At 40.9% G+C, this 25,747-nt stretch overlaps 1 protein-coding gene and 1 long non-coding RNA gene across 2 annotated transcripts in view; one reads left to right on the top strand and one right to left on the bottom strand.

Annotated features, from left to right (window-relative positions):
- The window catches only part of LOC309368107, a 40,461-nt gene that overhangs the window by 7,610 nt on the left and 7,104 nt on the right, over positions 1 to 25,747 (top strand). The window contains exons 2-3 of the long non-coding RNA XR_014167541.1: positions 22,566 to 22,670; positions 24,822 to 24,911. This is a non-coding gene — a long non-coding RNA (uncharacterized lncRNA). The remainder of the gene's footprint in view (positions 1 to 22,565; positions 22,671 to 24,821; positions 24,912 to 25,747) is intronic.
- On the bottom strand, positions 420 to 25,655 carry RCSD1 (RCSD domain containing 1). Its single transcript, XM_081907901.1, has 6 exons — positions 25,442 to 25,655; positions 8,346 to 8,450; positions 5,426 to 5,515; positions 3,901 to 3,972; positions 2,010 to 2,207; positions 420 to 1,416 (listed from the first exon to the last, which is right to left on the bottom strand). Exons 1-6 carry the CDS (start codon positions 25,490 to 25,492, stop codon positions 805 to 807), a joined length of 1,128 nt encoding a protein of 375 aa, XP_081764027.1. The 5' UTR covers positions 25,493 to 25,655; the 3' UTR covers positions 420 to 804.

Below are 25,747 nucleotides of genomic sequence, written 5' to 3'. Positions count from 1 at the left end.
GGTCTACTCTTGCCTTCCATCTTCCCAGTGATGTTTGTAATGTGGGGCCAATATATGCAGAACTGGATGTGATAGGAAGAGCTTGCAACTTAGTGGTGGTGCATATGGTTAGCACCTAGAATATCCTAGGTTCAGTTCTTGATTTCTCCAAATAGGGCTGGGGGGAAGCACTGTTACCACTCAGTTTTGACAATACTGAGCTAGATGGACAATGATCCGACTTTATATACTTCAGAAAAGGGGATGAAAAGAGTTTGCTAGATGTTATTCTTGCAAATGGATTTTTTTCCTTTACCACATATAACAAATTGTTCCATAGTCACAAACTAAACCAGAAGGGATTGTTTTGTGTGGTTGTGTGGGTGACCATGTAATTGTTATGCATGCAGCATAGTTTACAGCTGACAAGCCGCAAGAGGTTTGGAAATGTCCACTTTAATCAGAAAACGTAACTAATATGCATCATAGTTCTTTCTATATGAAAAATGCTTAAAAAGCCCCAGTAATTATTGCATTCCTTAAGTCAACATACAATAATTCTCTGCGCAATCATTCTTTTTGGTGTGCCACCAGCTTGAAAAGCCTAGAATGTTAATTGTCTGTATCAGGCTATCCTCCACCACAGATGACCAGATTTGCTGCAGTAAGTAGCCTAAAAACTGCCAAAGGAAAAGGATAACACTGATATCTTTGGGGTTTTCCTTTAAGGAAGAGCTATTGCTCATTCATAAGAAAGTACTGTAGTGGGAATCCCTCCATAACCTTGGTTTCCCATTTACTGTGTGCCCAATGATTTTACTACTATCACACTCTGGAGCTTGTACAGGTTTCTGTGTCTCCTGCAAGCTCTGGAGTTGCAGTGTCTTGTTTGTCTGATATCAGCTGTGTGTCCTCACTCTCTCTTAATTGAGCCACCCTCTCTCCTTTATATTTTATTTCCTGGTCAGAAGCAATACCATCTTCCCTATCACTCCAAGTGCTCTTCTGTGATTTTATTTTTGTATCCTCTGCATTGTCATGATCTGGATTCTTTTCTTTGTCATCTTTGATGTTCTCACATGAATTTTCCCCTGAAACATTCTGCTGTGGCTTCTCTTCTTTGCTGTCTTTGCATAACACTGTTTCTTCTGCTCCTGCTTCTGTCTCTTTGCTTTCTGTTCTTCTGGACACTAGTCCTGGTGGGGTTTTTTCATCAGATGCTATCTCTTTTTGTTTCTCATGGTGATCTAGACCATCCACAGGGGGAGAGAGTGACTTTGTTGCCTTTTTCTTGTCCATAAATACACCATTCTCCTCGGCACCGTTCTCCTGAGATAAAACTGTCACCCCTATATCTAGGTCATCTCCATATTCTGATTGAGACTTTCGAAATCTTCTAGAGGGTGGTCTGCGTTTTATTGATCCCCGTGTGCGTACCTGAAAATGGATAGAGCTGTGATTGAAAACCATAAAGGAGAGCAATGCTGCAAAGTCAACAAAACACCCAACATGGATGTTTACATGTTTAGACTCTTAGTCATATACTGTACTATTTCTCCTTTACATCAATAGCATTTGGCATCACTTGCATATATTTATTTACCAGTGTGCACAGGCCTTTAAAAAATGTTTTGTCCATGGTATTGTGCAAGAATTAAACTTCCACCAAAGCAAACATTTCAAGCATCTTTCACAGTAGGCAAAATGGACATTAAAAAACAAACAAATAAACCCCAAGCATGTTTTACAATTTACTGGTTTTTGTGTGTGTGCAAAACAGCAGATTCAGAAATAAAAACATCTGTATATCGTGTCCAGTTGTGCAGCAACAGAGAGGCAAGGCAGGGCAGGGCAGGAGGAAGCATGGGTGCCTCTGATCTCCAGATCCTTTCCCCAATACAAAAAGCCATTCTCTCTCTCTCTCTCTCTCTCTCTCTCTCTCTCTCTCTCTCTCTCTCTCTCTCCCCCCCCCCCTCTTTCCTAACAAGTTGTCTCCTGCATTGTGAAAGACCAGCACGCATATACCATACCTTGTTATAAAATTGAAGATGAGTGCCCTCTGGTGGCTTATCAAAACTAACTGGTGTCTCATCAGCTTCACTTGATTGAGACTTTGGGCTGACAGGAGTGGATGGAGGACTGTTAAATGGAGAAACCATTACTTTTAGGCCAGGACTTTTCGGAGAAGCTCCTGGCAGCAGGGCAGCTGGAGCAAATGCCAGATTGGCCTGCAAAGAAAAGAAAACAGTTGTGCCTCAATATTATCACCCCACCTATTACCAAAAGTTTGTTCTGGATGTGAAGTACACTTAACAGATTAATATATTAACACACATGTTTTCAACTGTTTGTCTTAACTCAGAACCCAGGTCTCAATGCCACACCAATCGCTGTCACTGGACACATGCATTTGGTGGTGGCAAGTTCCCATTGGCACTGGTGGGTTGGAATATAGAGAGATCAGTGATAGATGGAGCCAGAGAAACCAACAGGCAAGGCCAGCCCCCCTTCCTCTCCCTGCTGAGTTCTACAGAGGCTACACTAAAACTCAGGAGGAAGAAGCTGACAGACAGTGCTCCATTCGTCCTTATGGACCAACTTGCGCTGTATACAGAAGTACCTCTCGGAATCCTGTTTGCTTTTTCATGTGAGGCATGGAGCCTATGGCCTTCATCAATCCCCACCAGCATAGCCAATAGTCAGGGATTATGGGCGTTGTAGTCCAACAACATCTGCAGGATCAGAGGTTGTCTACCCGCCCCGCCCCAAGCTTCCAGAATGACCTACTGCCCACCATTTGGAAATTACTATTGTTTAATATGACCGTAGGGGGAGCCCTTGCTCTTAAAACATTTGTTTAAACAGCAAATGTATCTAGCAGTGACTTTGTTAACAAATTATCTGGAGAAGAGAAGATATGACAGGATAGTTTCCCTTCCCAAATAGCTGGAGCCAAAGACTATTCTTGTGTCAGTGAAAGCCTGAAGGATTTTCCAACCCCTCAGCCAAGAGAATATATCTTCAGTGGCTTGGCACGGGAGAGCTTGTGAACAAAGCCATAATAATATGAGATTTAAATCTCTCTATCCATCTACATCAAGAGAATGCTCCTAAGCTTCCAGTGTTGTGAAATCTTTCTCACTTCCAGTCCAGATGACTACCAAAAATACCACAGGAGAAAAGCATGTGGTTGTGATGTTGTTTATGTCTGAATCCCCAGATAATGCAGTTGTTAAGGTGACCAGTGTAGCTGAAAAACCTGGGTGTCATTAGCAGGGCAGTGATATGAGGAAGCTCATATTGCTTGGGATCCTGGAATGCTTTTGTAGTGGATTACTAGGGCCAAGTTCACAATACCAATAGCATGAGCTGGGACAAAAACAGACGCTCTCATCTTTAACAATTAGCCACACTAGCATCAAGCAAGCATTACTGACAGAAGCAAATACCATTGCAATTTTAAAAGCACATGGAAAGTGATAAAAAGGGGAATACATGTATAGCAAAGATGACTAACCCTTTTTGTCCCCAAAGCCACATTCACCCTTAGCCAATCCTCTGAGGGTCACATGCTAATGGTGGAGATGGCTACCCCACACTCTCACATGTGTACATAACACACACAGCCCCCCTCTGCAGCTGATGTATGCTGATCAACCAAGGTGAGGGCCCCACCTCATTCATCAAATTATTGATCCCATGACAAGTTAGGGGATGATTTACATCCTATTAAGGTACTGGGCTGGGTGGTAATTTTTTTAACATTTTTTTCTTTCTGCTGTGACTAACAAAATCAGTGAGGTGTTTGGGGGCCCCAGAAATATTTACTTGGAGGAGCTGAGGAGCTAGCTATTTACTTGGAGGAGCTGAGGAGTATAGGACTGCATCCTAACTTGTAATGCGTATGTAATCAGATCTTACCTGTAGCTTTTCAATTAGGGGAGAGCTTTTTACCTTAACCTTTAGAGGTAGTGAAGCATTTGGAGATGGCTTCTGTAGAAGGAGAAAAAAAAAAGATTGCTGCAAATAGGCAGTTTGCTATACATTAAGGCTGTGCATAAGGGATGGAGAAAGGTGGAAAAGGAACAAAATGAGCTGTTGCTACAATCCTTCTGATAATGAATTTACCTTATAAGTCAACAGTGGCCACAACTGGGCTCCTGAGAAATAAGAGGGAAACTTCAGCATGCATGTGGGAACCTCAAGGTGGGCAAAAGGTGGGTTCCCCAACAGTTTTAGGGGAAAAGATGGCCTGGCCTTAGCATGCTGGGCAAACACAGATGCCTTGGGCCCCTTAGGGTTTATTGCTGCCGTTTCCACCTTAGGACAGCCCAAGGTATTTTTGCTGCCTGAGGTGAAGGCAGGGTGCTTCTGCCCCTCCATTTCATATCCAGAAGACAAGCAGTCTGGATTTTTTTTTAAATTTTTTTTTACTTCCATACTGGTGACAGGACAGCCATTCCTGACTGCACTTGATGGCAGCAGGCTAACTTAGAGGGTGCAGGCCAGGCCTCATGGCATGCACTTGATGACTGGATATTCTACAAGTTTTGCATTAAAAAAACAACAACAACATTCTGATGTACCGGTATTTTAAATTTTGTATTGTATGCTTTTTTAAAAAAGTGTAAGACAATTTTTGTAGTGACAATTAAATATAATAAATAATATAACATTGAGCCATGTGTACATGTACACCCATCTTCTTTTGGAACACCTGGGTTGTTCATAGATACCGCATATGTGGCTTCTGTGTTCCTTTATCCTTTTAGATTAGCCTTCCCCATCTTTGTGCCCTCCAGATATTTTGGATGACAAACTACACCAGCCCCAACAAGCATGGCTGTGCTGGCTGGTGCAGATGGCAAAACATATGGAGGGCACCGGTTTGGAGAAGCCTGTTCTAGATCCTCAGCTAGAAAACCAGTTCAGATTCTCCAAACAGACTGATGCTTATTCTAGTTGTATATGATCCAAGCAAAGCTGTCATCTCATACTGTCCAGGTAGAAAGAGCTGCTCTTTCCCGTAATGCTACACAGCAACACTAGCCTTAACCTTAATGAGGTAGGGCACCCATAGGCTAGCCTGAAAGGTATCTTTCTTCTAGTAGTAGTGAATTTATGCAGCTGTGCCATGGCTCAGCAGTATCATTGGTTCGTGTGGATGGAATCATGTCCCAGTGGTAGAAGGAGAGCACCAATTGTGTCTGTGCACCGTTGTTTGACCTGTAATAAGACTGACTTTCCCTACTCTGTCAGCATTGAAGGATGCCATTGGGATTTAAAGTGACATAGGAAATGTGTAGCATAACAACATCAACCTGATACTCATTTAGTCAGCCAGCCCACCATCATACTAACCTCTGGACCATTACATCTTTAGAGAGACTGACACTGCTTACAAAAGGAAAGGAAACAATAACTTCTTCAAAACACTGATACTTACTAGCTCACCATTCTGGCCAAGCTCTGCCTTGTTTGTGTGGAGAGGAAGGGAGCATGGTGGTTTTCTACGGGTTGGTTTAGTGACTGGTATCTAAAAATAGAGGAGCAGCTTATCAGTTGACAGAAGAGGAAGGAAGGAAAATCAAATGGAAAAATGCAATCTTTATATCGGGAAAGGACCTAAGAGCAGATGGTTGGGGAAAGCTCTTGAGATGTTACTGCCTATTTAGCAGAACTCCACTAATGTCTCTCAAGACAGATGGAAGCCAACAACAATCATTTTTTTGCTAGACTCACCTGTCTTTTCTGTTCTGGACAAAAAGAGTATAATCATGATTTCTGTTTCCTTTTGTTTCTTGTTAGAAATATACAATGCTTTCTCCACTCAACAAAATCACTTCACTACTCTATGCTGGGCAGAAAGTGTCACAGTCACCTATTGCATAGTGTCTATAACATCACTGATAACAAGTGACACAACTCTCTCCACATGCCTGCACTGTGTCTCAAGGCAAAGTAAGGAGAATAAATTGTTTTCCGAGTTCACTAGCTTGTTACATTTGAAAGCTTTTTCATAACTGACTTTCACCAAGCAAGACTTAAGGTGCAAAGTTATATTCACAAGTACTATCAGACTAGTTGCAAGAACTTGTAAAAGTAAGAAGGAACAAAGGGGTGAGGCTTGGGGGCAATTTTGCAAGTGCCTATGAAAATGGTATTTGCAGTTCTTGCAGCTGTAAACTGAATGAAAATATATTAAGGAAATATACTACAGTGGTTCCTGATTATCAGCACCTTGGAGCCCTTTATGATGCATGCTCTAATTGCATTTTAACATATGCACAATACTGCTACTGCTACAAGTCCTGATCTGGTAAAAATTGTGCAGTATCCTATTAATACATCATTGATACGAAGTGGGTAAATGTGTTACTGCTTGCATATGCATCCTTAAAAATACACCATAGCTTGTGTGCACTCCCATGTAGGAGAGGGGGTGCTTAGTTTACAAAATAATGATGAAAATGGAAGATTTACAAACAATTAGAGATGTGTGTCTGTGTTGATAAGGCTTTTTTTTTTTTACTGGTGTCACTGGTGTTATGGAATGCACTTCTTGCTGAAGTTTTAGAGGTCCTATCTGTACTGGCACTCGACTGGCTTTTGAAGACACACCTATTTAACACAAACGTTTCTTTGATCTCTTTGCTGTGTTGTTTTAATGGGATTGTTTTGTTGCATATTTTAATTACAAATTTTTGAAATGATTTAATAGGATTGCTTCCTGGTGCATTTTAATTATGGTTGTTTATATTTTAACACTTTAATTATTGGTTTTTATACTTGTAAACAGCTTAGAAGCCTATTTTGGCATTCAGTGCTAAATATATTAAATAATGCTGCTACTAATGATAATACAAAACAGGCACCATAGCAATGGATTTGCTACTCTGAAGAAAGAATTAAGACAAATTAGTAAAAATAAATAAAAATGCAAATTTATTGTGGAAAAGTGTTAGGAAAATTCTAAAAATCCCAACTCAAGTTAAGGCATTTTTTGCATGCAAACACACATCCTCTCTTCTTGCACTGTTGTTTTCTGAAACTGAAGATTTCATTAATTTTGTACAGTTTAGTGCCAGCAGCAATTGGCACAAAAGAAAATCTAGTTGCAGACCATTTCATCCAACAGCAAAACTAGAATAGTAATGCAAAATAAATAAATGCATTTCTGTGATTAATAAAGCATAAGCACACATGATTTACATTATTATTAAATTTGTATATTGCCCTTCATCCAAAGATCACAGGGTGGTTCACAATATAAAGTACAAAATGGGAACACAAAATACTTAACACAACTAAAACAAATCAATAGTCCCCCTCCCACAAACACATTGCAAAGTCTATAGAATATTTTATCAGCCAAAGGCTTGGTTATAGAAAAACATTTCCCCAGGTGCCTAAAGACATGAAGGTGCCAGGTGAGCCTCTCTGGGGAGAGCATTCCACAAATGAGGTGCCACCCTCTGGGCATCTCATGGAGGGGGCAGATGAAGAAGGGCTTCAGATGATGATTGCAGGATCTGGGTCAGTTCATATGGGTAGAGGTGGTCCTTGAGGCATTGCAGTCCTTAAAAGCTTTATAGCAGCAGCCACAGACCCGAGGGGTGGCTGATAGGGCTACCATAATTCTCCTGGTTGGAGGGAGACCTGACACGTGGCACAGTCACTAACACCATACCTCCCCTTTCCCACTGTGATTGGGGTGCCCCCTGCTCTCCCCAGCTCCTCTCTTCCCAGGCACTTCTTACATCCCTTAATTTTTAAAAAAAACAGCCACACCCCCTCAAATTTTAAAACACACAAGTTTAAAAGTACTGTACAGTAGTTTAAAACAATTTAAAATATTTTTTTCCAGAGAAAATTATGTTACGTGGGCAGCCCTTGCCTCCTCCCAAAGGGGAGACTTCGCCAGACCAGGTAATTATGTAGCCCCCACTCCCCATTGAGCCTAGGCAGACTCTCAGTCAGTCATTCAGCAGGGGTTGGGGTTGGTCAGGCTTCCCTAGGCCAACCAAAGGTATGAAAATGCCAGCTTCCTCAAGAGGAAGAGGAATTCCAGCAGCTGTGGAGGAGGACCAGATGAACAGCTCGCCCCCTTCTCTGATGGTCTCTGGTTCCTGCTGCCTTTGAGAGTGAAACATCATTTCTCCAGATAGCCTATCACTCAATTTCCCTTTCCTTTGTGGTTGAGTTTCAAGCTATTTTAATACTGCCTCTATAACAGGAAGTGTTATTGTTTATTGTTAGGTTTCATTATTATTGTGTTTTAATATTTTTTTTGCAGTAAGCCACCCAGAGAACGTTTGTTGTGGGCAGCTATAGAAATCCACATAACAATGATAATTGTACCTAACCTCCTTTGCAGACAGAGATGACTGATCTTGGAATTTTCCTGCCAGCTTTGCCACCGAGGGAGTTGTGGACTTCTCTTCCACCATATTGGTTCCTGATGACTTGTCCTGAAAAAAGACGAGAAACAAAAAGCTTGTCACTGTATGAAAAATATGGCAATCAGTGGAGATTCTGAAGCTAAAAACAATTATTATAAAGCAACAGGGGCAGTCACTTCCAGCTCTGTCAGGAAGTCTTTGAGTGATAGCCAACTAAGCTATACTCAGACTAGACCTATTAAAACATGGGTGTAGCCAGGGGAGTGCAGGGGCAGCTGTCCCCCCCTAAATCAAGTCAATAAATAAAAATACTTAACTAACTGACCAACTGTATTGCAGATAATTCAGTTCTGCCCCCCACCCCCAAGTCTGCCCCTGAAAAATAAATCCTGGGTACGCCCATGTATTGAAATCAATAGACTTACATTAGGGATCAGCAAGATTTACTTTGCCTGGGCCAGTTCACTCCAGCGGAGATTCCTCCATGGGCCAGATCGCGGGTGCACATGAGAGTGCACACCTGCGATTTCCAGCTTCTGTGCAGACACGATTTCCGGCACCGCAGAAGCGAGTCCCTGCACTGCGCTGCGCCGGTTTAGCACAGCGCACGGGGGCTTGCTGAGCAGGAGGCTCAGTTGGGGGGGCTCATGGGCCGGTTAAACGACCCCCATGGGCCGCTTGTGGCCCATGGGCCTTAGGTTGCCGACCCCTGACTTACATCCATTGCTTTCTGTTGATCTACTCTGAGTATAACTTAACAGGGCATGTCAACCTTTGTCTATTATTCAGCATGTTGATTTGACTTATTCTCTGTTGAAATGTTGGAAATCTTTTGTGTGTGTGTGGAGGGGGGTGTTCCATATTCATTTTCAGAGTGGCTTCCTCCCTTTTCTGTTTTTATACAGGGTGAGGGAGTTTGAAGTATCTCAATAAATAAAGGTAATGTTTGGGGCAGGCGACTGGGCCAGGGGGAGGGGCAAGGCATAGTTGCAAGAAATTGGTTTGTGGGAGAGGATGGGAAACTTAAGCCCCTGCCCTGTTTGGTATTTCCCTCCTTTAAACGCTACCTAGCCCAGGCCATTCTTACCGGCAGAACTCCTTTATAGTTCTGGAGTCCATTTAGGGAGAAAATGCTCAAACTCGGGGAAGGGAACCCCCCCCCCCACACACAATTTGACCCATATTAAGAGCCCCTTGAGGTATTCTAAGAACAATAGCTAAGTGGTGCAGTACAAAAAGAAAAGGGACCACCAGGCCCACTCTGGATCTCCTGTAATTCAAGCACTGTTTAAAACTGCTTGAGGGGGAGAGTTATTGGCAGGAGAGAATTGGCAGGCAGTAGAAAGGTTAAACAACTCCCACCCCCTTACCCTCCAATTCTTTCCTGCAAGAGCTGGGAACTCTCTGTTTCCCTCATAACTTCTATTTCCGCCCATATTGTTCCCTATGTGTGAGAAAGAGGTTTGTCCTTCAATTCACAGGAGGCAGCTAGCATACCATTCTAAGATTAGACAAGAGCAAACTAGCTATGGACCGTGGCCTGCAGGATTGGCAGCTGCAGATGCTCAGATTATGCTCCCAAATATCACAATTAAAGGAAAACCTTTAAAACAGAAATGCATATACTAGGGTAAAGTGTGCATATGCACACATTACTGAAAATAGCATTAAATGTATCATATTAGGGAAAATAATTTTGCAAAAATGTGTACAATAGGCAAAATTATTTATAAACATATGTAGGTTTGGCTAAATTAGGACTAAAATGCCAATGAATTTTTATGAAGATTTAAAAAATTAAATCATCAACTGATCTGGAACTTAAAACTGGAAAAATGAGAAACTGAAACTCACAGATTTGTCCATTCCCAGCTGCTACTTCATTTTAACAATCTTGAGATTGTTCCAGGTTGGGTCTCTATTAATATTTGACCTCACATTTGCCCTCTTTCTAGGAATCACAACCATATCTATGAGTTCTCTGTCTGATGATCATTGGATAACTATTTAAAGTCCCCAACAAGAGCAGAGCATTACACCAAAGGGTTGAGATGGGTGGAATTAGACTAGTGCAAAGTTGACAGCACAATCAGATAGAGCAGAGATGCAGCAGGGAAGGAGTGGGACTTCATTGGAATCTTGTGCCAACCCACAAATCTGTCCTGCAACATTGCCAGCAGAACACTAACCGTGCAAAAGAGGTGGCATAAACATTCCCAGTCAAGTCAGTGGATGTCCCCAAGAAACTATCCCCCTACTTACCCTCAGAACTGCAGTGGAAGATAGGATTCCACCTAACACTGCAGCCCATCACATCACGTCACGTCACAAAGGAAGAAGCAATATGATCTTTGCCCATGGAAGTATTGCATCCCTAACCACCTAGAATTGTTGGAGGATATCCACAAGTGTGCAGATCTATATATTATATCAACTAGTAATTTGCACGAAAGCAAGAAGCAGAGAGGAGGAATAAACTGACAGTTTTCACTACCAGGATAAATAAATAGCAAGCTTGATCAGCAGTTGGGATGAACAGCAAAGTAGTCAAGTTTCCAAATAACACCAAATTATTCACAGGAAGATTACATCCCAAGCAGACTGAGAAGAACTCAACAGATCTCTACATACTGGATGACTGCCAACAAAATGGCAAATGAGATTAAACATAAGTGAGTGCAGACTGATATATCCCTGTACAAAAAAAGAGAGGAGAAAGAATAATCTAATTTGACTATAACCACTCAGGAAAAATGATTCTGAATCACTGAAAATGTTAGCTCCATGTGTTGCACCAATGCTAAAATGAATATTCAGAAATGAAAATAATACCATTACAGTGGTACCTCGGGTTACATACTCTTCAGGTTACATATGCTTCAGGTTACAGACACCGCTAACCCAGAAATAGTACCTCGGGTTAAGAACTTTGCTTCAGGATGAGAACAGAAATCATGCTCCAGCCCCATTAGCTAAAGTGGTGCTTCAGGTTAAGAACAGTTTCAGGTTAAGAACGACCTCCGGAACGAATTAAGTACTTAACCCAAGGAACCACTGTATATCAATCTACACTTGTGCCATGCTGTATGCAGCTCTGGTTGCCCCATCTCTAAAAATAAACCAATGAATTGGTGAGGTACAGGAAGGGGTATCTAGAATGATCAAGAAGCAGAACATTTTCTCCACAACGAACTGCTTAAAAACTGGAGTTTTAATTATTAATATTGTGGACAGTTACAGCAGCCTCATACCAAGGTAGACTATCAGGTCACGTCTGCATACAGTTTAAGCACATATAATACACCTACTACACAACTTTGTTTTCACAGATGAGACTCTTGTGGACATTGTAAGAAACAGAAAATAGTCTAATTTGTATATGGTTCCTACCTAAAATTTGTGTTTCTTTAATTTTAGTCTAATATGTCTTTAATAATAATAAATATGTGCTTTGTACATCTGATATGTACCATGTGGGTATCATGCACACCAGGCTGAAATTACTATATTTACAAAAATATGCCGGATATTAAGAGCTGGAAAAACAGAGTCACAAAGCTCTCAAAAGCCAGTATCTTAAACACAGTAACAGTGACAATATTTGCAAAGGATAGCTTATTAACATAATCCCTCTTAGTAAAAAAAAAAAGAGAAAAAAAGAGTTGCAATGGGAAAAAAATTCATTCAGCTGCATCTGTGAGTGTCAGGGAAAGACACTCAGAGGAAGTGGGCCTTGTTCCCACAAGATAGTGGAATGACCCTGAGGCTAGCTTTATCAAAACTTAAGTTTTTCTCTTCTCTTTAACTTTTCCTTCCTTCTAGGATAAGCAGTCTCATTTACAAACAGTGAAGGAACAAGAAGATTGATACTGTTTATGCTTTACAATTCTTAAAATAGTTGAGAGGTATTTAAACATTGGAAGAACAAGGGCCAAGACTACAGATAGCTTGAAGAAGGACCACAGTTTATGGTCATATATGGTATATTGCACATTCTGAAAAGTTAACAGACATCCGGTTAGCTACAGGCCAGGCCAAACCTGATATTTTTGAAGCAACTTGGTTCCTTTCATGTCCTTTAATTGTCTGTGGACAGCATTAGCCAGCTAGGGTCCCAGGAATCTATTGAGCATTGCTGGATTATTTTAAAGAGAAGATATACATAATCATATATGGTAACAAAGAACAAAAAAGACAACCAACAGAGTAAGATCCTGCCACTGCCAGTTCAAGTACATACAAAGACCAGGGAGGGGACTGAAAAGTAAGCACCAGTAACAGTCATGGATGCAAAAAGGAAGCAGCAACGCTCAAGATTCCTGGGACCCTGTGATATTGAGATACACACACACACACAGAGTATATGGTACTTGTTTCAACTGAGGCAATTTACACACCATGCATTTTAAGCAGATGACTTTCCATAAGGAATCCTGGGACCTGCAGTTAGTTATGCGCTGGATTGCAATTTAAACAGAAAAACTTACACTGGTCAGAAAGCTCATTCGTATTTCAAATGCCTCTTTCTCTTTACATATTAACTATGGTCTGTCATTTGTAATATATATGTAGTGAGAGACTCATAAGCAATGGTTAAATTGCATGTCACATGTGAAAACGGTCTCAAATGGCAAGCATTTAATTTGTGTTATTTTACCATAAATATATTGCTTCAATTGTTAAGTGGAGGCAAGTGTTCTAGTAACTTAAAGAAGAAGCCAGTAAAGAAAGTTGGTGAAAAAACAGAAAACAAATAGGCAGAAACAGTGATTCCCCCCCCAAAAAAATACTGTTTAGGGGTACTCTCATTTTGACTCAAGAAAATCACCATTTTATAGTTCAAATCAGGAAAAATAACTACAGTAAATGGACAAAAGTACAAAGATTCACAAAATGTTTAGGGGTATGTGTCCCCCTCAGAAAAAAAAGCACTGGACAGAAAGAATACTTGCTCAAAAAGAGACTGAATCTAGAGAGCCTCTATTGAGATTGTTAACTCTCTTCATGGGCTCAGCCAAGGCAGAAGTTACTCAGGAAGTGGGTAGACTCATGTTGGTCTGTAGATATTCCCCTAGAAGGAAATTCCACAATGACTATTCTGATTGGGAGCACACAGGAGCAAGCAGGGGGCCCTGCACAAGAAATAGCACATATTAAGAGTTGAGTAAACAAATCCCTCCATTCTTACCAACTACACTGATCTCTGAGTGAACATCCTTTTTCTACAGCCGGCTTTAGTTTTATTTCCCCCTCTCCGTATGTCATGACATTTGGCAATCTGATGCACTCCTTTGTAAAGAGGAAATTGTGCAATTTTTCTTGCATCCTCTGCAGTTAAGCCTCTGTTAGTGTTTAATAAAAAAAGTAGCTGCAAATAATCAAAGCTAATATACTCAGGCTCCCAGTGCAACCCTTTCTATAAACTAAAGGTTGCTTTTCAGATTGCTGAAGTTCTTTTGTTAAAACTTCCATGTGTTTTACAAGTTGAACCCTTGCTGTTAAAAGTAAGTACCACTAAGTTCATTGGTGCTTGCTCCCAGGAAACTGCACAGGATTGCAGTCACACTGATCCTGATAAACTTACAGTAGTATGTTAAATACTGCTGATCCTTGGTGTAGGTGTGTATAATAACAGATAAACACAGTTGCCTATATTTTTGGATTTTTGTTGGACTGTGACTATAGGGTCTGTCATGATGTGCTCTTGTATTTCAGAATTTACCACTGGGGAGGAGGGAAGGGTGGAATCTTTTAAAGCAGTCCATCCCCTAGCAAATATTAGTATTAATTGTAATGACAGTTTCCTACTCGATAATTCTCTAACTTGTGTCATATTTAATAATTGTAAAAGTGAGTAGATAATTATTTGACAGTGGTGGACAGAATTCAAGATGGTGGCAGTTCTGCCTTGCAGTGGTGAAGGGGCTTGAATAACTCAGAGAAGCTATGAGCTATGCTGTGCAGGGCCACCCAAGATGGGCAGGTCATAGTGGAGAGTCCCTGAGTGCTCAGTGGAAGGACAGATCGTGAAGCTGAGGCTCCAATACTTTGGCCACCTCATGAGAAGAGAAGACTCCCTGGAAAAGACCCTGATGTTGGGAAAGATGGAGGGCACAAGGAGAAGGGGACGACAGAGGACGAGATGGTTGGACAGTGTTCTCAAAGCTACGAACATGAGTTTGACCAAACTGCAGGAGGCAGTGGAAGACAGGAGTGCCTGGCATGCTCTGGTCCATGGCGTCACAAAGAGTCGGACACGACTAAGCGACTAAACAACAACATAGCTGACCTGATCTGCCTTTCCCAGGTGAGTTAAAGGAAATATTCAGGAATAGCAGGAGAGTACGAAGGCAAAAATATTGGCCATCTTTCCTATTTAAAAGCAACTGTCTCTACAGTTTGAACAATGAACAATATTTCTATTTAGAACAATGTTTTCATAGAATTCCATCCTTTTCTCATTGGTTCTATAACTTCTTTGCCTGAGCAATGTAGAAGAGCATTACACTGTGTCAAGAGTTCCTGTGACAGCTACAAGTTCAGAAATAGAACTTGGACAGAGAGATGCCCATTCTCTGTTCACAGTTTTCTCATGAGGGTAAATTTGAGTGAAGGCTACACCTGGGTTAGCTTAGAAGGGGTAATTTGCTTTGGGGCCTCTAGAAACACTTAGCCGTGTAGAAAATGTAATAGTGTACTGTATTCAGAATTGCTAAAACTGTTTTCTGAGGGAAAGTGTTATGCTGTGCAGACTAATACCACTGAAACACACAAGAGCCAGGAAGAGCCTTATATAGCACAGTTATGCACAGTTACCCAGTAGGAGTTTTTAGCTGATGTTTAGTTTTTTTAGTCTGGATTTACAGTAAGTTGTTATGCTTTTCTTCTTTCTGTGGTATGCAAAGAGCAAGTGGCCCCTTCTCTTTAAATATTGTCTGTGCAGATTAGTGAAGTTGGCAGAATTCATATGCGTAACCCAACATGGAAACATAAATCCCTTTAATCAGAAATATGACTCAGCACATGTGCACTACTTTTATTTTGTATTTTTGTGAGTAACTTGGGTGCCTCATTTTGAGAAAGAAAGATGGACTAGAAATGTTTTTAATAAGAATACTTTATGTGTACATAGCAACTTTGCAAGGTAAATGGGCATGGCTTGCTCCATTTTACAAAGAGGAGGAGATATTGCATGCCTGAGGGGAAGTAGAAAGAAATGGCCTTGTTTACAATTAATGAAGTCCAAGTTTGCATTAAGACTGAAATTTTAAACAAACATACTTGGAAGTAAATCCAGTTGAAATCACTAAGGCTCAATTCCTGATTAGCTTGGTTTAGGATCTTTCTGGATAATAAAATTAAGGTTGCAATTCCATGCTCACTTACTGGGGAGTAAGTCGCATTGCGTTTAATGGAGTTTTGCTTTGAGTAGACATGTATAGGTTTTCACTGCACCTGTTCCCAGCAGATTCTCAAACGTTTATGTCTTCTGCCAGAACAAAATGCTTCCCTACTTGTATCACTGTTCTTCCCTTAGGAATCCCTTTAATCTTGTATCATATAACAAGGCGAACTGAAGGTAGGCTGTGGTTCACCAGAGGATCTCTGGCCGATTCCTGGTGGACCACCTAGTGCTTGCTGGTTGCTAGGATTCAAAGTAAAGAATGCTGGATTAAATTATCCTTGGGTTGATTTAGCCGCATTAAAGCAAAAGTGCATGATCAGTACCAGCTATGAATTAACTATTGAGATATCCTGAGTATGCCCTCTTGTTTTGTCAATATAAAAGGCTTCAGTTCACCACAGTGAAGTAAGCAGTAGTGGACAGTGAGGCACAACATTCCCCTGACCTACGGTTTCAGAGGACCTCTGGTTGCCCTAGTGGGAGTGAGGTTGGTGTAGTGCAAACACACCATGGAGAGTATCAGATTTTTTGGGGGGGGGGTCACCTGTGAAATGTGCAACCACTAATCATCTTCATTTTTAATACTTCTGTATCATTCACTTCAGCCCTCACATTTTCTTTCACTCCTTTTAAAACCATTTTGTTAATAAATATTAAATAGTAAAATAATTTTTTAATGTATGTGTCACTCCAAGGAAGGAAACCTGAGGTCTGTTGTGGGCATGCACGCAGGTATTTGTTTACGTGTGTGTGTTTTGTTTTGTTTTGTTTTTAAATACATGGTTTTTTTATATACCAGATTTACACAAAAGAGCAGTTAAAAAAAAAAAATCCAACCCAGGCAGGGATTTGGTGTTGCTCGCATGAAATGCTTCTGCTTCCTTTCCTCCTCTTTGCCTTTATTTATTATCAGTTATTAAAATTATATACTGCCCTTCATCACAAGATCTCAGGACAGTTTACAGAATAAAATAAAGGATAAAAACACAAGTAAATAATTAAAAGAAAACCAACAAAACAATAACCCCCCTCTCCCACCTCCTGCAGGCAATTTTAAGCTTAAGTGCAAGTTATGCACAAGAACAGTTCTGTGTAAAATAGCTGCTTTAAAAATAAAAAATACTGGGAATGTGCCTTCAGCAAGAACCTGATAAAAAGTGGCAGGTTGCAGCCTTTCCTTTGGGCTGATGGAAACAAAATGTAAGTAGGTGGTGTGACAAAAGGTGATACCCAGTGAAACAAGAAAAACCATATACACAATGCGTGTCAGTACATCCACTGTTAGGTAACATAACTTTTATATTGAATTTTCCCGTCTTGCTGGATTATCCGCAGATTGGGAAAATCTGAAAGCAGCAGTGGGGGCAGGCAGGCTGTGGCCGATATCGTGTGGACACTGCGCAAAAAAAGCAAGAGACAAGTGGCACTCCAGTGTGAATGTACCCAAAGTAACATTTTGAGAAACATGGCCCCAAGAACCTCTTTGAGCCTTTGAGATGAGCCCCCCCCCCCCCGCCCAGCATATGAACTAAATAGTTATTTTGAATGGGTAGCTTTTTATTATGGGTGTGTAGAAACCTCTGAGTTTTGCATGGCTTGAATATAAAGGCATCTGCTGCTCTACCCATTTTTGCCTCTGGCCAAAGATATATACCCCCAAAAAAGTTGCCCATGAGGGAATGTAGCCCTCAGGCTGCAAAAAACTCTTCACTTGGTTTATAGTAGCTTATGAAAAACTGAACGTAAGGATTTGTTATTAAAATTGTGCCATAAGGTGAAATATGCAAAGATCTAAGATCACACCGGAAACCAGTCTCAGACTCCAATTCTATGCATACCCATTGAACTCAGTAGCACTTACTTCTGAGCAATGTGGATTATTTTAAGGTACAGTAGCTGTACTGCAAAGTGACCATTTTGTTCTGGAATGGTGGCGACCCTCCCTGAAAAGAACACAATAGCAAGCAGTGGTCCTCCTAAGAGGGTGTGTGCAAATATACAAAGTTAGAAATAGCCAAGTCTTGGAACTGTCTCAGTTTTTACTCCACAGGACAAATAGCATCACTGGCTTCCTTCCTTCCTTCCACAGCTGGCAACAGCTGTTGTAAACAATGGGCCTCAACTTGTCTGGACCAGGGTATCCTTTATTCTCTGAAGTATTCACAAGCCTGTCCTTATTACAGAATGTTTAAAGCTCAGAGACGGTTGTGCCAAAGTAAAGAGAGTACTAATAAACAACCCAAAAAACAAGAGTGGGCTAATCCAGTTAGAAGCACAACAACCCCATCTCTGAAAGTTTAATCATTTTTTTTTCTGTGTCTCCAAAAAATGCAAAGTTCATTTTGGTAAACATTGCACATTTGTTTGATGAACGAAGGTTTTAAAACTTTTATCTTCTAAACCAGAAAATTATGAACTCTCAGCTATCATATGGATAAGTAAGACCTCGCCTACACACTGGCAGGCAGTGCTCCACATGATGAGGAACTAGGAAATGGAAAACAAGGCTACACATTATGGTCATAAGTGTGTAAAACTCATATAACATGAACATATGATTTTCCGGTGGACTCCTTTGATGTGTAGACCAACCCCCCCTCCCCCATGCCACTCTTTGTTGATCTCTGGTACTTCAGCTGTGAAGTCATGTGTCTCTCATTCTGGGAAGAACCCGAACAGCAAGGTAGATTTGTTTACAGTTATATGTTAAAAGCCATTACTTCCCTTCTTCTGAAGCAGCTTCTCTCCCATGATCTCAATATGCAAGCCTTTGGCTGCTCACCACTACCTCCACCCCTTCCTCAGCCCATGAGACTAGTTAATGAGGGAAGGGAAAGCAGAATCGCCCAAACAATAGAAATGATTTTCAAGTAACAGCTTTAGTGCAAACAGTACTGTATTCTCAGACTCTTACTTAGTGCCATTTCCAAACATGCACTTTGTATGTTTATAATAATGGATCAACACTTGTGCCTTAATTTTTCAATTCTCCTTGAGGACATGGATATAAGAACTATTATGATGATCTCCTGCACTTCAGAACTTACCCATTTTAACTGGAGATGCCTGGGAATGAATCTGGGACTCCTGCACTGCTGGGGCCTGGACTGGATGACCCTTGGGGTCCCTTTCAACTCTACAATTCTATGATTCTGTGATGTTGTGCATGTGAAGCATGTGCTCTCCCACTCAGCTATGGCCCCTCCCCATTCCATCAGGCTGCTAAGAGGAAGCGGGACTATTCCATCACCTCAGCTGGGAGACCAGCAACAGCTGTCTCTTCCTCTCCTTGAAACGTTTCCATCCTAGCTGGAACTTGGAAACAAAAAACTAGTACCTGAATCTGTTTTTTTCCTCCTCCTTCCCTCAATCTATTTTCCTTCCGTGTTGTAAGGACAACCAGTGTCTTAGTACGGATCGTTGTAAGCTGCTGTGGGAGCCCTTTTCAACCAAAGAGCAGGATGAAAACCCTTCAAATGATCAATATTATTGGACCCCTGTTGATCACAAATTGAAAAGGCCTTAGCAGCTGGGAAATGCATTTTTGCATTGAGATTAGCCGTGGTACAACAAAAGTAGGTGAGACCGGTGGTGGTGTAGTGTGAATGACTTTTCTTTACAAAAAGTATTAACACTTGAGCTATTCTTTTAAAGTAATAAATCTGAGGACGATACAACATGATATGCCTGTAGGAAAAGGTCTAGAGAAAATAGTTAAATGACATATTGGCCAGCATTGAATGGCTTGCATGTGAAAGACCTTAGTACTATTAAGGCTGTTTTCACACACTATAAATCAACAAACCCAGGACAGCCAGTGCATGTGTGGCACACTCAGCAGACAGTCACAGCCAGTCTTAGATCTCTGAACAGTAGATTATGATGCATGTTATTTTCAAAAAAACAATTTGCCACTTTTACACTTTATAGTTTTTTTGGCAAGCATAATATTTGCATTCAGATGTAAAAACAAGCTATAGTTTGTCATAATGTGATCAAAGTACAGTGAACCTTGGGCTCACATGCCTTTTTCTTCTATTTCCCATTCGTCTGTGTGTAACGGGAATAGATTAAACTATGGTTCTAATTTGCCACAAAGAAGCAGCTCACCCACCACCCTCCAAACCATGGTTTTGAGGGTTGTCTGAATCGAGTCACTATGGAAAGTGATTCTTAATTATGGAATATCACTGAAATGTGCCTATACCAGTATACTGGGATGATAGTAGTCCTTTTAAAATTTCAGATATTCTCCCAAAAAAATAACAATCCATGAACTTTTCCTCTCTATATGAGCAAAAGGACTGTAGTGAAGAATAGAATAAATGGCCACACCGCATTTAGGAAGAACGTATAACGCTTTTGTAAAAAACAAAATATGCCAGGATAATCCACCAGAATTGTTTGAAGGCACTAATCTAATATGTAGATAATACTGATCAGATACATATTGTATTTCTAGTCCTTCAGAAATCTTGTATGGTGCATTACAATTACAAATTGTAATTGTATAATATAATTGTATAATAAACCACAGAGCCTAGGACTTGCCGATCAGAAAGTCGGCGGTTTGAATCCCCGTGACGGGGTGAGCTCCCGTTGCTCAGTCCCTACTCCTGTCAACCTAGCAGTTCGAAATCATGTCAAAGTGCAAGTAGATAAATAGGTACCGCTCCAGCGGGAAGGTAAACAGCGTTTCTGTGTGCTGCTCTGGTTCGCCAGAAGCGGCTTAGTCATGCTGGCCACATGACCCGGAAGCTGTACGCCGGCTCCCTCGGCCAATAAAGCGAGATGAGCGCCGCAACCCCAGAGTCGGCCACGACTGGACCTAATGCTCAGGGGTCCCTTTACCTTTACCTTACATATTGTATTTCTAGTCCTTCAGAAATCTTGTATGGGGCGTTACAATTACAAATCCCATGGCAAAGTGTTCTTAAAAATAGCCTGGCACAGGAAGAAGGGAATGGTCTTTCACTGACTAGCAGTTTGTTAAGAGTTAGCAAATTAAGATGTAAGGATTAATGGCCGCTTTTCATGCTCCCATAGATCTGTGTTGGGCCTGTTCTGTTTTCTTCTTCCACTAAAGATAAGGGAAGTGAGGCACACAGTGAAATGGAAAAACTGATACCGAGAAAATGAAGTGCAGAAATACAGAAGGGTTATAGGATAAGACGAAAGGTTCAAAGCTACAGATACCGGGAGGAATAGGGATGATGACTACGTATATGCGGCTCCATCCTGCTTTTGTGAGAACTCCTCATGCAAGTGATGGGCCTTATGGACTGATAGTTGAAAATACAGGCCCCACATCTGATCCTGATCTCATCACATATAAAGTTAAGTGGGGTAATATGTAATTCAAGCAGACCCAGATACAATGAATGGGTGATGGACCAGATAGACCATCAGCCTGACCTAATATGCAAATTCTATTTTTTATTTATTTTTTAAAAACATATATTTAAGGCAAAAGGACATCAATTATCTTGCTTCCACAAGCTGATAAGTGGGAAACATTTCAACTCCATCTGCACACTTATATTTTCTGGCTTGCTCAAAATGTTGATTCTGGGAAACCCAGTTAATGTAGAGTGTGTAAGCATCTCTAATCAAGCCAGCTTCAAAATAGTTGGGAGTTGAATGAAAGCTAAATTAAAGTGGCTGGCACAAGGAGAAGCGAAAGTGTCTGTTTCCTGTTGCTTCTATGCATTATGCCTGCTCTGCAAAGGCGAACTATTTTTACCATTGCACCTGGCAAGGTTATATAGGCCAACAGCTTTTCTGACCAGTTTTGTCAGATGTTGCTTACACAACTTAGTTTATTTCAAGGTCACACCACAAAACTCTGGGCACATTGGAAGCCCCTCTCCCACAAGAATAATGGGCACTGTACTTAGAGGGGGTTGCTGGGAATTGTAATGCAACCCTTTGGGCTGGGATGCGGGGAGAATTGCTCCAAATGTGCTTTAAAGGTATAGTGTGTATCCAGAAGGTTGTGTACACATTCCCAGTCTGCATCCATGCACTGCCACCACTGCTTTGGGAACTGGTGTATACACATCGTCACATGCCATCTCCATCTTTTATCTCATTGTGCATTTCCCCAAAACCAGCTCTGAACTGAGAGAAAGGCTGAGCTAGCTGTGTGTTAAGATGGCAATGAGCACACAGCCCAATACTACAGATCTGTGTCCCTTACTTTAGACTATTGGCCTTTTAACAATGAGATAAGGAATGGAATCTAGAGAAAGGAGCTTGTAAATCTTAACACTCCTCTGAAAATTGACTTCTTTGAGACTTCTCATTTTTTTTTGTCAGACACATGTCTACTCAAAAGTAAGCCCCAAAGGGCAAGTGTGAGAAGCCAAATTTTTTCAGCCACACAAGTATAGAAATACTTGATTTATTGGGCTGATATTTTTATGTAACATTTCTTCTATAGTTTCAATTCTGCAAACGGCTATAATTTAATTTATTATTAAGACACAGCTCTGGAAGCCAAGTGTTCATATTACTGGAGCTGGCAAACTAAGATGATCAAAGGTAGAGGGTGCCAGGAGCACTTTATATAATTACAGGAAACATTTGAAAGGAATGGAACTAATTTCTCCTAGGGGAAAACCCAAAAACAATAGAAGCAAAATAAGAAAAATATGATTACTTTAAGCCATGAGGTGGCAGTTTTAGATTAAAGTTCTAAAACTAGGTCATATGTCAATTTCCTCAAACTAATTGATTACTTACCTTCAGTTCTTTACACTTCTCCCCTCCCCCCAGAGGAACACCCCCTCCTGCCTGCCTCCAGTTCAGCGGAAGGCACTGTTGAATGCTTCTCCTATTCTGATGGCCTAGATGTGACCACTGTTTGTTCCGGATATAAGCTGGTAGCTACTTTTTGCATGTGATTCTCTCTATACAGCAATTAATATCTTGTGATCCGATTTGCCACTGCTAGCCTCTAAATTACAAAAAAATATAAAAAAATGGGCTTCAGAAACTTGACATTATAAAATATTTTATTGCTTATGACACTGATTAACTGTTTGCCTCCAGGGAAGCCAATCTACAAGAACTACTTTTTGAGAGGCTTTGCAGACTTTCATATGATGAAGGAAAGCATTGGCAAAGGCATGTCGAAAAGGGCCAAACCTGAAGCTTTTAACCAATTTGATGTGCAACCGTCCTCTCTCAAACAACAGCTCATCCTGATAGGTTACACTCAGTCTTAATTTTGTTGTTGTTGGCATCCGTCTGTCTCGAGAGACAATGGAAGAGTGAGTGAGTAATCATGATTTGTTTGGCAGGCTGGCTGAGTTGGGAACTCCCAACTTTTCCCTTTAGGGCAGGCTGGGAAGCAGGTGGCCCTCCTGATGATGTTGGACTCCCATCAGCCTCAACCAGCATGGCAAATGCTAAGGAATCATTGGAATTGGAGTCCAACAACATCTGGATAACCATAAGACTGCCTTAGAACATTATATCATATTGATGGAGAATTCTAGTTTAAGAATTAGATGTCTTTTTACATGTCAGGAGCTGGAGTAGGTCGGGGGGGGGGACACCAGTGCCACGTGATAACATCAAAATGTGCCACCACCTTTACCTTAGCCTTTTGCAAGTCCTTTTTCAAATATAGTAAACAACATCCAGTCTGTACACACTAGAAGGCAGAGGACAGGATAGCCATGTTGCTTTCACCCTTTCCTCTTTTAAAAACATTTTGCACTCTAGCCCAGCAGAGGGTCGAATGCCTCTAGAAAATGAAGGGTTCCACTAGAATGGGGTTTTTTGCAGGTGTATTCTGCAACATGTGATTGATGCAATAATAAGACATTGGTGGTTCATTTATACAGGACTGACCACACATCCTTTTACTTTTCTTAGTTGTTCTGCAATACTTCCCCAATGTTACATTACCGCTGTCTCTGAAGGAGCTCTCCTGCAGTTTAGTGCAACAAAAGCAGGACAAACCCTTTAAACACCAGAACATTTGTAGCATAAAAAGTTACAGGATTTCAGCAGGGCGTTATGGGATATGCACAGATTGGAAACGAAACAATATGTCCACCCCAAAACAGCACTGAAAACAGAATTGCATATAACCACCCCAATGCTATAATGAGCACAAATAATCATGACTACACAATAAAAAGGATATCTGTAGAGGCCCAATAAACAAACTAAATAAAAGGCTCGCAAAATGGCAGCATGCTGGAGAAGGCTTGCTGTCAGCCACTTTACCAAACAAAAAATAAATAAAGCCTAGTAGGATGCATGCTTTCATCCTGGGGTTGTAGTGGAGATGCGAGGAAGCACACAGCTTGTAGAGATTTAAATTAGTTTTTAATACTAATAAAATAAAATCACAAAATGGTGTAGCCGTGGAGACGGATGGGTTGTTCATCGCTAATTGCATCACAAACACAGAACCTTATTCTGCAGCAGTCATAAAAGCAATCAATGTTCTGATGACGGTCAGATACAAAATGCTGCAATTTGACTGCAGGGAAAATGAGTTAGCCTTGCAAAGAAAGTGCAACATTGAGGCTAGATATGCAGACATTGTGCAACATAGGTGTGTTTATTATGCAATAGATCAACAGGGCAGCCTGAGATTTGGCTGAAGTTATCAGAATGACGAAGCTAAGCTAGTTTGGTGGAAAGCAAGAAGCAATGGAGAAAAGAGGATCTATCATATGCATTGAATACTATTAAGCCTTGAAGAGCAAACATGTTCTTCTTTATATCTTGAATATTTATAAAAAATATGAACCAAACCATTGCATTTTCTGGCAGCAATCTAAGCCCCAGCCATATTTGTTTAAGATTTTGTGGTCTTACCTATTTTCCTGCACATTATTTGACCTGATTTGATATTATTTGGCCAACTTGCCCCCCCTCAGATATCAACCTACTACTTCTAGATACATAAACAAAATAAATGCCATCCAGCTCACCTAAAATCTTATTGAAAGAAATTCACTTGCCAGCTTTTTTCTGGCAAGGCACCTGAGCCTTTAATATTTGTATGTTAGACAGAATTTCAACAGGTGAAGCACTCAATCACCACAGATTTTCCATGGGAAGAAAAACTTCAGCAGTTGGATTTCTGCAACTTGTGTGTGGTGAGTGATACCGGGCATAAGAAATTCTGCTACAAATATAAAACGGAACCCTACGTGCGGTCCATGAATGAATGATAAGAAACTGAGCTCTAAGCAACAATGTAAGTTCTGAGAACATACAGCTATGACATTCCAAGCAGAGATATAAGCTTGTGCCTTAGCAGCAGATTATGTATATATTGTAAAGTTTAAAACTGGATTTCTGCATTCTGTCCTAAAGAATGTCGTGCCAGTTTCAAACTAAAGAAAAGTGGGTAAAGTTTTAATTCCTTAGTGACAGACTCAGAAGTGAATGAAGTTCCACACACTCTTGGACACAAACAGATTCCTGAAGCCAAATCAAATCAACCCACATTCTGTCAGGAAAGGGACATGAAAATTGCATTTCATCCAAAAGCTACAAAAACAACAAGAGCAGCAGCTCAGTCATTTGAGCTGTTTAACTTGAACCACATTTACTTGAGTCAAGTTCCAAAACAACACAGAGATAACCAAAGAACGAGACAGGGAGAAAGGTTGGATATTTTTACCTCTCTGTTGTGCAGGTGTGGGATGTTCTTGGGAAGTACTGGTTCCCCCATCCCCTTCCTCTTTGGAGCTTCCCTCTGTCTGTCTGGTCTGCCTGTACAAAGCCTTGCCACAGGCCGAAAAAAGAACACACACTTCTTGGGAGTGCTTAATATCCAAGCCCCAGCTCAGCTTAAAAACTGTCAGAGTCCTAAGTGGCCTGCACTAGAGAACCAGGAAGGCGGGGAGGTTGGGTGGGGGAGAGGAAGGGAGGGGGAAGGGGGGGAGGCAAAGCGATCAGGGTTTAAATTTAGACATGAATCTAAACA

Source organism: Podarcis melisellensis (assembly GCF_964234715.1).
Source record: "Podarcis melisellensis genome assembly, chromosome: 4".
Lineage (NCBI taxonomy): Eukaryota > Metazoa > Chordata > Lepidosauria > Squamata > Lacertidae > Podarcis > Podarcis melisellensis.
This window is presented reverse-complemented; position numbering and strand designations above follow the sequence as displayed.

Bases quoted from the DNA above. Each gene is read 5' to 3' on its own strand.
- RCSD1 (XM_081907901.1), bottom strand. From the start codon at position 25,492: ATGGGGGAACCAGTACTTCCCAAGAACATCCCACACCTGCACAACAGA. The intron at 8,451-25,441 runs GTAAAAATATCC...GTCTTTTTTCAG, and splicing joins CACACCTGCACAACAGAGAG to GACAAGTCATCAGGAACCAA. The intron at 3,973-5,425 runs GTAAGTATCAGT...CTCCTTCTACAG, and splicing joins TTGGCCAGAATGGTGAGCTA to AAGCCATCTCCAAATGCTTC.